Below are 12,047 nucleotides of genomic sequence, written 5' to 3'. Positions count from 1 at the left end.
TTATAAAATATTATTACTATTATAATACATCAATATATCATTATATTCTAATTTTATATATATATATATCATAAAAAATATTAATATCAGACACAGTAAGTAATTGGATTAAGGTATAGTGACCAAAACATAACATGGTTTCAAGGGAAACACGGTGTATTCCTTCCAACACGGAGACATCCTCCGGTCTCTATTAATAGTTATTAATAATTAATACAATCCCCCGGTCTTTATTAATAGTTATTAATAGTTGATACGATCCTCCGGTCTTTATTAATAGTTATTAATAGTTGATACGATCCTCCGGTCTTTATTAATAGTTATTAATAGTTGATACGATCCTCCGGTCTTTATTAATAGTTATTAATAGTTGATACGGTCCTCCGGTCTTTATTAATAGTTATTAATAGTTGATACGATCCTCCGGTCTTTATTAATAGTTATTAATAGTTTTTACGATCGGTATTTATTAGTTATTAATATTAATTAATTATTAGACCTCCACGTCATAATCATCTCTCCTTGGTCTCCTCGTCATCTGGACAATCGGCCTCTTCTCCGCGTGTCCTATTGACCCCCGCGTGCCGTCCATCCTCCGCGCGCATTCCTGTCCCGCGCCGCACCCCCCCCCCCCCACCCCTCCCCCGGACCGCCCCTTGCCAGGCGATGAGGCGCGAGCGGAAAGATCGTTGTCCATTCGTAAACAAATCCTAAAGCTAGACGCACGGACGGGACTTGCTCCCACGAGACCACGGAATCCGGTCCCACCAGGACCCCCAGGACCCCCCAGGACTACCCAAGACCACCCGGGACCCCCCAGGACCCACCAGGACCCACTGGGACTCTACTAGACCGGACTCTACTGGTCTGGAATTGGAGGAGTGGGAGAATACTGGACCGGACTCGGAAAAGTGGGAGAGTCTACTGGACCGGACTCTACTGGTCTGAACTGGGAGCAGTGGGAGACTTTACTGGACCGGACTCTACTGGTCTGGATTGGGAGCAATAGGAGACTCTACTGGTCTGGTCTGGGAGCAGTGGGCGACTCTACTGGACCGGACTGGGAGCAGTGGGAACATCGCTGACAGCCGGACGGATTCAGCTGAGAAACACAACAGAGGTTTGTTGATGCCTCGTAAACAGAGCCGCTACAAGGACCTAAAACACTTCTAGGATGGTAAAAAACTTCTATCATTATAAAATAGTTACATGATTATGAAAAAGTTATATTATTATAAAGTAGCTAACAGCTTGTTATCATCTGAACCGACTGGAACATCAAACACCTGTCTCTAGAACATCAAACACCTGTCTCTAGAACATCAAACACCTGTCTCTAGAACAGGGGTCGGCAACCCAAAATGTTGAAAGAGCCATATTGGACCAAAAAAACAAAAACAAATATGTCTGGAGCCGCAAAAAATTAAAAGCCTTATATAACCCTTATAATGAAGGCAACGCATGCTGTATGTATCTATAGTAGCTATATTAGCTTATCAAAATGACTAAATTAACTACAAATACATAATGAGCCTTCATGATTTAGGCCAAGTCCACACGTACCAAAACGATCTTTTTTTCTCCGTTTTCCCTGGCATTGTTTCAAGAACATTTGCGTCCACACGGATCCATCTCAATACGACTCAACACGCTACTTCATGTTCCAGGCGTATAGGTGGCGCTGTTTTAACCCTTTTGATCGTCTCAATTGGCGCACGCATGGCTGTTGTTTGTTTGTAAAATGTGGCTTATGTGGTTGTCCATCAGTCTTTTTTTCTCAGCGTGGTGGCACAGGAGCATAATATTTTGCGTAGTGGTGGGCCGTTATCGGCGTTAACGTGCTGCGTTAACGCGAGACTCTTATCGGGCGATAAAAAAAATATCGCCGTTAATCTATTCTCAAAATTGAACTAACCAGAAGCTGAGTGTTTAATAAAATATACTGTCCATAATCGCGCCATATGCTGGAGACAATGTAGCAATGATAATAGAAACAACTTGGGTGAGCGATGACACGTTTTGGGTTGATCGTGACATCAGAGCGTCGAAATAGTTGGTGTTGTTGTTGTTGTAATAATCCAAATCTTCCTCCGAGCTACCCGCCTTGGTACGGCGGTAGGCGGACGCGTACCAGCCGTCTGCCGTCAACGCCGCCGCCCCGGCTGCCGCGACGCGCACCGGAGACGAGCGTGCCGTGGACCTGTAGCGAGAGCACGTCCCGGCGCCGTTATATTTTCCCGCGTTTGAGTTTGTGATAGTAAGCGTGTAGTAAATTATACTAGAGTTTGTGATGCATTTTGGAAACAGGAGATGAGCCCCTGGTCTAATGCGCCACCTGGCTTGAGAAACCCCATCTTTTTCCATTTTCAAACATTTTTGAAAAAGCTCCAGGGAGCCACTAGGCGGCGTTAAAGAGCCGCATGCGGCTCTAGAGCCGCGGGTTGCCGACCCCTGCTCTAGAACATCAAACACCTGCCTCTAGAAAATCAAACATCCGTCTATAGACTATCAAACACCTGTAGAACATCAAACACCTGTCTCTAGAACATCAAACACCTGTAGAACATCAAACACCTGTATCTACAACATGAAACACCTGTCTCTAGAACATCTAACACCAGTTTTTTTAAAAGCTATTTTAACTTCCAACGAAATCCAGCCGCTAAAAACAGCGCGCAGGTGACGCGCCTCGTCTCACGAGTACGAGCACGATAATGTGGTGCCCTCGCGCTTCCACTGGAGCTCGAACGCGGTTGTTGGGATCGATTTGTATGATGACGAGCGCGTTTGTTTGTGTGTTTGCAGTCAAACGATGTTGCCATGGTTACATGGTAGAATGCGCATGACCGGACGTCGCCTGTCGCGCTCGGAATGGCTCGCGAGGATGCAGTGAGGTGTCTGCGCTGCCTGCTTTACGCCCTCAACCTGCTGTTCTGGGTAGGACCCCTACTGTACCCCACTGTACCCTACTATACCTTACTATACTCTAATACCCTACTATACCCTACTGTAACCTACTTTACCCTACTGTACCATACTCTACCCTACTGTACCCTACTATACCCTTGTGTACCCTACTGTACACTACTACCCTAGTATACCCCACTATACCCTACTGTACCCTACATACCCAACTGTACCCTATTGTACCCTAATATACCCTACTGTACCCTACTATACCTTACTATACTCTAATACCCTACTATACTCTAATACCCTACTATACCCTACTGTAACCTACTTTACCCTACTGTACCATACTCTACCCTGCTGTACCCTTGTGTACCCTACTATACACTACTACCCTAGTATACCCCACTATACCCTACTGTACCCTACATACCCTACTGTACCCTACGGTACCCAACTGTACCCTACTGTACCATAATATACCCTACTGTACCCTACCGTACCCTACTATACCTGGCTGTATCCTACTATACCCTACTGTACCCCACTATACCCTACCGTACCCTACCATACCCGGATGTACCCTACTATACCCTACTGTACCCCACTATACCCTACTATACCCGACTGTACCCTACTATACCCTACATACCCTACTGTACCCTACGGTACCCAAATGTACCCTACTGTACCCTACATACCCTACTGTACCCTACGGTACCCAACTGTACCCTACGGTACCCTAATATACCCTACTGTACCCTACCGTACCCTACTGTACCCTAATATACCCTACTGTACCCTACCGTACCCTACTATACCCAGCTGTACCCTACTATACCCGACTGTACCCTACTATACCGTACTGCCCTACTGTACCCTATGACACCCTACTATACCCTAATACCCTACTACCCTACTGTACCCTACGATATTCTACTATACCCTACTGCCCTACTGTACCCTATGACACCCTACTATACCCTAATACCCTACTACCCTACTGTACCCTACGATATTCTACTATACCCTACTACCCTCCGATATCCCACTATACCCTACTATACCCTACTGTACCCTACTGCCTTAGTGTAGCCTACGATACCCTACTGTACCCCACTATACCCTACTACCCCACCATACTCTACTACACTACCCTGTTTTGGGTCTGTCTTAGCCAACTCTCCCCTCCCCTCCCCTCTCCTCCCTCCCCTCTCCTCCCCCCCGTCCCACCCTGCGCAGCAACAGGTGGCCAGGGTCCATGTAGAGTAGTCCCACACACTTCTAATTGGCAGTCAGTCAACATTCTCTCTCTCTCTCTCTCTCTCGCTCTCTCTCACACACACAAACACACAAACACACACTCAAGCAAGCAAGTATTCACTAGCATGCATCTGCCGGGATTGGTATGTGCGTTAAGGTGTGTGTGTGTGTGTGTGTGTGTGTGTGTGTGTGTGTGTGTGTGTGCGTGTGTGTGTGTTTGTGTGTCCCGTCCCACAGCTGATGTCAGCATGTGTTCTGGGCGTGGCGGCGTCCATCAGAGACCACCTGAGTCTAGTGCTGACCCTGACCGCCCACACCAGGTAACAAGCCCCTCCCCTGCACGTGAAACTCTGGCTCCTGTTTGGTTCTGTCTGTAGACCAATCATCATTAAGGCTGTCTGGAAGTCAACAAGAAGAGAAGAGGCTTTAAATGTGAAATTCATGGTTCCACCTTTGAATGAAGTGGTGTTGAGTGATATGAGCGTGTCTACAAGCCAGTCGCTGTACATTTACACTTAGGGCTTTTATCCAAAGCGACTTACAACCATTCATGCACACATTCACACACTGACGGCGCACACATTCACACACCGACGGCACACACATTCACACACCGACGGCACACACATTCACACACCGACGGCGGAGTCAACCACACAAGGCGACAGCCAGCTCATCAGGAGCAGTCAGGGTGAGGTGTCTCGCTCAGGGACACCTCGACACTCGAGGAGGAGGTGCCAGGGATCGAACTAGCAACCTTCCAACGTTGCAAGTCAAGCCAGACATGTGATGTAATTCCCCCTCCTTGAGCGTGGCTCCATCCTGACTGACTGTCTCTCTCCAGGCTGGAGGAGGCAGTGTGTGTTGTAACCTCCCCCCTGACTGACTGTCTCTCTCCAGGCTGGAGGAGGCGGTGTGTGTTGTAACCTCCCCCCTGACTGACTGTCTCTCTCCAGGCTGGAGGAGGCGGTGTGTGTTGTAACCTCCCCCCTGACTGACTGTCTCTCTCCAGGCTGGAGGAGGCCGCGGTCCTCACCTACGCCCCGGCCGTGCACCCCGTCATCATCACTGTCTGTTGCTTCCTGGTCATCGTGGCCATGGTGGGATACTGTGGCACCCTGAGGTGCAGCCTGCTGCTACTGACCTGGGTGAGAGGGGCTCTGGGGCCCCGGAACCGGGGTTACCTTAAAGGGCTATTTATGGTCCCACGTTCACGCAACGCAAGGGGGTTACGGACCCCTTACGTCCTTGCGGACCCTCCTTGCGTCCACCGCAAGGGCCTGACGTGCGCCTCCCAAAAATTTTAACCTTCCGTCGAGGCGACGCAGCCGCAAGGGCTGTGATTGGTCCGCTCACTAAAACCTGACGCAGGACCATAAACGTTCACGACTACGTCGAAGCGTCTCCGTGGTCCTTGCGTTGCGTGAACGTGGGACCATAAAGAGCCCTTTAGTGTCACACACACTGACGGTCTACAACACCTGGGTTAGCTTTAGTGTCACACACACTGAGGGTCTATAACAACTGGGTTAGCTTTAGTGTCACACATACCTACGGTCTAGACATCTGGGTTAGCTTTAGTGTTGCACACACCTACAGTCTACAACACCTGGGTTATCCTTATAATTTCACACGTTTAAGTCTAAGAAACTTCAAACGGTGAAGGTCAATAGATATTTAGAATAATTTACAGATAAGAATTACAGATTTGGATTTTGTTTTCAAATCATAGCTTCATATTTTTAATAGGTGATATTCGTATCATATTGTTATTGATGTACACAATGCCAATCCCTGAAGTGATCAGGTGACGTAGTCTTAATATTACTGCCCCACGGTCCTGAGAGGACTTTGAGATGATGTATCAGATATATTTAAGACGGGTCGGGTTGAAGCTCAGTTAGGCCAGAGGTCCTCAGCTGACAAGTGAACAGCTCGATGTAATGCTGAGGAATGTGTTCCACTCTGTGTGGTCTGCTCCTCCTCCTCCAGTACTTTGTGAGCCTGCTGCTGATCTTCTGCGTGGAGCTGGCCAGCGGGGTGTGGACCTACGACGAGGTGATAAAACACTCCTCATAGTTCTCATCAAAAGCTTTATACATTATGTCATTAGTAAGTATTCCTTTACTAATCTGCGTGTGTGTGCATGTGTGTGCGTGTGTGAGCCTGCGTGTGTGTGCATGCGTGCGTGTGCGTGCATGTGTGTGTGTGCTTGAACATGTGAATGTATGCCTGTGCGTGCATGTGTGTGTGCGTGTGTGCCCGTGCGTGTGTGTGTGTGCGTGCCTGTGTGTGTGTGTGTGTGTGTGTGTGTGTGTGTGTGTGTGTGTGTGTGTGTGTCCCAGCCGGCCGTCCAGAGGTCAGATATGATCAGTCTGAAGGCAAGGATGTCATCCTTCGGCCTTCAGCACTACCAGTGGCTCACCCACACCTGGAACGTCTTCCAGACCGAGGTCAGTAACCCCGCCCTCACCCCGCTCCGCCCTCACACACCTCCACCCTCACACAGCTCCGCCCTCACCCCGCTCCACCCTCACACAGCTCCACCCTCACACACCTCCACCCACACCCCCCCACCCTCACCCTGCTCCGCCCTCACACCCCCCCACCCTCACACACCCCCACCCTCACACAGCTCTGCCCTCACACAGCTCCGCCCTCACCCCGCTCCGCCCTCACACCCCCCCACCCTCACCCCGCTCCGCCCTCACACCCCCCCACCCTCACACACCCCCACCCTCACACACCTCCACCCTCACACACCTCCACCCTCACACACCCCCACCCTCACACACCTCCACCCTCACACACCTCCACCCTCACACAGCTCCACCCTCACACAGCTCTGCCCTCAGATAGCTCCACCCTCACACAGCTCCACCCTCACACAGCTCCACCCTCACACAGCTCTGCCCTCAGATAGCTCCGCCCTCACACAGCTCCACCCTCACACAGCTCCACCCGCTGACATATATACTCTGTTTGCTCTGACATGTGATACTCCTAACAACCAATGGGGGTCAATGTAAACCCGCCCACTCTGCTGTGATTTGTCAGTTTAAGTGCTGCGGGGTGATCTACTTCACCGATTGGCTGGAGGTGACGGACATGGAATGGCCGCCAGACTCCTGCTGCACCAATCAGTATCCAGGATGTGCTCGCCACGCCCACCAGAGAGACCTGAGCGACCTGCACCAGGAGGTGAGTGGGGAGGATATGTGTGTGTGTGTGTGTGTGTGTGTGTGTGTGTGTGAGTGTGAGTGTGTGCGTGTGTGTGTGTGTGTGTGTATGTATCCATGTTTATGTGAGTGTATGTGACTGTGTGTGTGTGTGTGTGAGTGTGGGCCTTTGGTGTGTGTATCTTATTCTGCTCGTGTCCTCAGGGCTGCGGCCCTAAGATCTTCAGCTTCATCCGCGGGACGCAGCAACTCCACACGCTGCGCTTCCTGGGCGTGTTCATCGGCGTCCTGCAGATCCTGGCCATGGTGCTCACCCTGACCCTGCTCTGGGCGCTCCACTACCACCCCGCCCCCCCGCTGGGCCCCCCCGCCGCGGCCCCCCGTCCCTCCGAGCCCCCCGCCCCCCTCCCCGCCGACGACCCCACCGCCCCGCTCATGGGGTCCTCGGGCCTCTGGGCCTCGCCGCCCGGCCGGACCTGCAGGACCCCCCCCACCACAACCCCCCCCACCGCAACAGCCTGGGCCCCCCCCCACACCATGACCCCCCCTACCAGGAGCCACCTCCAGTACAACCCCCACATGGACATGAGGCGCCTGGCGTCCTAGCGGCGGGGCGGCACGGTTCCCCCCCCCCCCCCCCCCCCCCACACAAACAGCCGTGGTCGGAGTTCTTACCAGCCCAGGTTGGGGTGGACCTCCGTGGCTGAGGTTCTAAAGTCTGAGGTTCTGGAGTCTGAGGTCCTAGAGTCTGAGGTTCTGGAGTCTGAGGTCCTAAAGTCTGAGGTTCTACAGTCTGAGGTTCTACAGTCTGAGGTTCTACAGTCTGAGGTTCTGGAGTCTGAGGTTCTAGAGTCTGAGGTTCTAGAGTCTGAGGTTCTGGAGTCTGAGGTTCTAGAGTCTGAGGTTCTAGAGTCTGAGGTTCTGGAGTCTGAGCTTCTAGAGTCTAAGGTTATACAGTCTGAGGTTCTGGAATCTGAAGTTCTACAGTCTGAGCTTCTACAGTCTGAGCTTCTGGAGTCTGAGAGTGAGCCACAGAACAGGCTGAGCCACAGACGGGGCAACAGAAGGAACAACAGCCAGTAGAACCAGCGGCCGGTCCAGAAAGCCATCTGGGGTTCTTGTTGATGATTGTCGTGAGGTTCTGGTCCAGCGAGGGCAGAACGGACCTTGAACTCGCAGCTCGCAGACTGACTCTCGAGTTGTCTTTTTCTTGCCTGAATGACTTTTTCTGAATCGAAAATTGTAAAATGTTGACAAGGAAGAAATATATTACTCTTATTTTAGATTTCTAACAATACCATTCAAAAATGGTAAAAGGCAGCAATATAAATGTTTAATGATATTTATTTATTCACACAGTAACTATTTATATTATTTAAGCTTTTATTTGTGGATGTATGTATGTGTTCATATATGAATTGCCTTCCTTATGCCCAAAGAGATGCACAACTTTTGATGTAAAATGCATTTTGTGAAAATGTTTTCCCAGCACGGAATTGACCAGTAATGAAGAGGAACTGGGTCAATCTACAGCTCATTAACTTGACAACTTACTACTTGACACTAACTAACTGAGATGTTTATTGCAGTCCTTCTGCTTTACTCTGCTGTGTCTTACTAGAGTTGACCGTATGTATAAAACAGGACAGACACAGGACTTCAGACACTGGACAGCCGGTGACACGGAACCGACTGGGAACAAACCAGTCCCACAGAGTCTCCTCAGGACAGCATTACTGGGAGGAGCAGGGAGGTAACAGCGTTACTGGGAGGAGCAGGGAGGTAACAGCGTTACTGGTAGTAGCAGGGAGGTAAAAGTGTTACTGGGAGGAGCAGGGAGGTAACAGTGTTACTGGGAGGAGCAGGGAGGTAACAGAGTCTCAGGACAGTTATTGGGAGGACAGTTACTTACTGGGAGCAGCAGGGATTATAAATAGCCCCCCATGGGACGACGTGCCCCAGGCCCTCAGATTCCCACGCAGGGGAAATGGAGCCGGCAGCAGAACCTAAACGGTTGCTGCTGTCCTTCTGAACATGAGTAAAATTAGCAGTGCAAGAAACCGTTTGGACATTTAATCCCTCTCCCTGACACAGTCTACATGCATGCCGTGAGCATGTTGCTGCGATGCTGTTAATAGCTTTATAAATCACTGGCTTATATTTGTAGTTTATAACATACTTTTTAATGTTTGTTTGTTGTCTGCAGATGTTAGCTGGCCGCTTCACTGAAGTAAACGCTGATGAAGGGATGGTGCTTCTTGTATTTAAGACATAAAGATATTTTTAATCCCACGAGTCACAGACAGGATGTGCTTGAGTGGACCCTGGGGGCTAGCCTAGCATCGTTAGCATGATTTATCCGCTGTCGTCATTCTCATGTTGTTTTGAATGAGATTATACCCCTTTATTATTTATTCTACCAAGACACTGCCTTGTGGTCAACATTATAACCCTAACACAATGTTGTCCGTTAACTGCAGCAGACAAAGCCAGAGTTTTTACTTTGTTGTCGTCAAAATTTTGAGTCTTAGTTTGACTGCTGATGCATGAGAACCATGAGACTGAGACTCAACCCCAACACGACGAAAACTAAAGTCAACAGAAACAAACTGACCTTAAATCTCTTATTATTTATTCCACTGAAACGTTTTGAATCAATCTTTATTTTTTGGTTTACATATTTTTGTCAAACGGATGTTTCAGCACACTTTTTATCTTCTTTAGCTTTTTTTTAATAGTATTTACATACTGCATCACATAACATTTACATACCAGCATGTCACATGATATCAACATACCATGTCACATGACCTTTACCTCCTGTACACGGTTCTCATCTCTCTCCCCCCCCCCCCCCCCCCTCCCATGCCCTCTAGCAAACACATGCTTTAATAAATACTTTTACATTTCACATGTCATTAAGATGAGACGTTTGGGAAAAAAATTGAAATGTAATTAATTTATAAAGTTTTTTTTTCAAGGTTTTCATCATTATTTGTTGATTAGAATTATAATGATAATACTTTTTAAGTGACTGTGGGGATCTCAGTCTCTGACCGGTGTGGAGGAGAGAGGGTCAGCTCTCACAGATAACAATAAAAGCTGATTTATACACACATCCTTAACATTGGATTAATTTACGAAATGCATTTACACGATTCATCCTTATTGCTCATGCCAACTAGTAACTAATGACAAAGAGGTTGAAGTATCGCGGATGAAACAGCCGCAGTTACATTGAGAAGCTACTGAATACACACACAAACACACACGCACGCCCACACACACGGACGCGTGCACGTGTGCAGTGCACCTGGTGTTCTCCGATGAATGATTCACACTGTCGATAAGGGTGTTATCAAGATGAGCATAGATAAGAAGAAGAGTCCTCTGTCTCCTCACAGAGTCTGGTGTTATCTCTGCACCTGCCCCAGGTGTCTCACCGGGGGCAGAAGAGTCCTCTCTCTGCTGCTGGCCCTTGGTGTCCCTGGTACCGTGGGGCAGAAGAGTCCAATCTGCTGCCCCCTGGTGTCTGACCGGGGGCAGAAGAGTCCTCTCTCTTCTGCCCCCTGGTGTCTCACGGGGGGCAGAAGAGTCCTCTCTCTCCTGCCCAGAGCCTGGTGCCAGAGTCTGGTGTCATCTCCGCAGCAGCGTTCTTCAGCGCGATTCACCGCTACATGCAGAGGTCCGTGAAGACCCCCGCCCTGGGTCAGAAGCCCTGTTGGTTCCCCGGCACCTCGCCGCCCCGCTCCGTTGAGAACATTCCAACGTCCCGCTGAGGAGCGGCGTTCCAAAAACAAAACCAAACCTTTTTATCACAGATCAAGGTAACTGTACCGTGCTCGACCAATCAGCAGTCGGCCCCCTCGTTCCTCCGCAGAGACGGGCGACGCCCCGCGCTCGCTCTCAGGTCTGCAAGCAGCAAAGGGGGGCGTGGTCACGTCTCTGCGCAGCAACGTGGGTCTTCTTGTGTCGGGTAGGGCGGGCTTCAGAGCGCTGACACCCGGACCACGCTGTCCAGGGGGCCGCCGTGGGGCGGGGCCCGGGGCGAGGCCTGGGGGGTGGCATGGGGCGTGGCTGGTTCCTCCCCGCAGGTCAGAGGAACCGTCTCCTGGAACGGAGCGTTCAGACTGGAGCGGCTACGGGGCGAGGAGACGAGGGAGCGGAGGGAGAACAGGTTCAAACCAAACCAGGTGAATGCAGCTCATCAGCTCAAGCAGGTGGAAGTTATGAGAGCAAGTGAAGTGAAACATGGGCGCCATATGTAGGACTAAACCACACGTGGTGTTGGATGTGTCTCAGGGAGGCTGTGCCTGCTGTGGACCCCTGTGATGACTTGAGGTCAGGGTGCAGTCTGATACAGTGAGGGATGTGTGGGTGCTTTCAGGTTTCATGTTTAACAACAAAGAGTTTCCATATATCGCTGTGTCCTTGTAATCTCTTCTTGAGCGGTCGTACAAATGGGCTCAGTCCCTCGCCATCTAAGAGTCTTGCGTTGGTGAGTGCGTGTACGTGAGTGTGCATGCCTGTGTGTGCGTACATGTGCGTGTGCCTGAGATTGTGTGTGTGTGTGTGTGTGTGTATGTGCTTGCGTACCTGTTGGAGGAGGGTCTGTCGGTGATCCGGATGGTGCTCAGCTCCTGCAGGGAGGGCAGGGCGGAGCCCCGCAGGCCCAGGGGGCCGCGGCTCCTCCGG

The 12,047-nt window shown here is 50.3% G+C and overlaps 2 protein-coding genes across 4 annotated transcripts in view; one reads left to right on the top strand and one right to left on the bottom strand.

The window, feature by feature from the left end:
• Positions 1-714: 714 nt before the first annotated feature.
• Positions 715-7,974, top strand: tspan12 (tetraspanin 12). 3 transcript variants are annotated; one of them, XM_084486073.1, is made up of 8 exons: positions 715-1,120; positions 2,806-2,937; positions 4,411-4,493; positions 5,186-5,321; positions 6,166-6,231; positions 6,519-6,626; positions 7,231-7,374; positions 7,557-7,974. In XM_084486073.1, the coding sequence occupies exons 2-8, from the start codon at positions 2,872-2,874 to the stop codon at positions 7,956-7,958; spliced, it is 1,005 nt and encodes a 334-aa protein (XP_084342199.1). In that variant the 5' UTR covers positions 715-1,120; positions 2,806-2,871; the 3' UTR covers positions 7,959-7,974. The 3 variants fall into 3 exon arrangements, with proteins under 3 accessions (XP_084342199.1, XP_084342201.1, XP_084342200.1); XM_084486075.1 differs by having other exon boundaries at positions 6,465-6,626; XM_084486074.1 differs by lacking the exon at positions 2,806-2,937.
• A 374-nt stretch (positions 7,975-8,348) lies between these two features.
• The window catches only part of kcnd2 (potassium voltage-gated channel, Shal-related subfamily, member 2), a gene marked incomplete at both ends in the record, with an annotated part of 14,158 nt that continues 10,459 nt past the window's right edge, over positions 8,349-12,047 (bottom strand). The window contains 4 exons of the mRNA XM_084486332.1: positions 8,349-8,370; positions 11,190-11,264; positions 11,354-11,491; positions 11,949-12,047. The exon at positions 11,949-12,047 is cut by the window's right edge and continues 122 nt beyond it. Coding sequence (XP_084342458.1) covers positions 8,349-8,370; positions 11,190-11,264; positions 11,354-11,491; positions 11,949-12,047 — 334 coding nt within the window. The remainder of the gene's footprint in view (positions 8,371-11,189; positions 11,265-11,353; positions 11,492-11,948) is intronic.

The sequence above is a fragment of the Micromesistius poutassou genome (genome assembly GCF_964030765.1).
Source record: "Micromesistius poutassou genome assembly, chromosome: 22".
In the NCBI taxonomy this organism is placed as follows: Eukaryota; Metazoa; Chordata; class Actinopteri; order Gadiformes; family Gadidae; genus Micromesistius; species Micromesistius poutassou.
This window is presented reverse-complemented; position numbering and strand designations above follow the sequence as displayed.

Bases quoted from the DNA above. Each gene is read 5' to 3' on its own strand.
- tspan12 (XM_084486075.1), top strand. From the start codon at position 2,872: ATGGCTCGCGAGGATGCAGTGAGGTGTCTGCGCTGCCTGCTTTACGCC. The intron at 2,938-4,410 runs GTAGGACCCCTA...CCCGTCCCACAG, and splicing joins CCCTCAACCTGCTGTTCTGG to CTGATGTCAGCATGTGTTCT. The intron at 7,375-7,556 runs GTGAGTGGGGAG...TCGTGTCCTCAG, and splicing joins TGAGCGACCTGCACCAGGAG to GGCTGCGGCCCTAAGATCTT.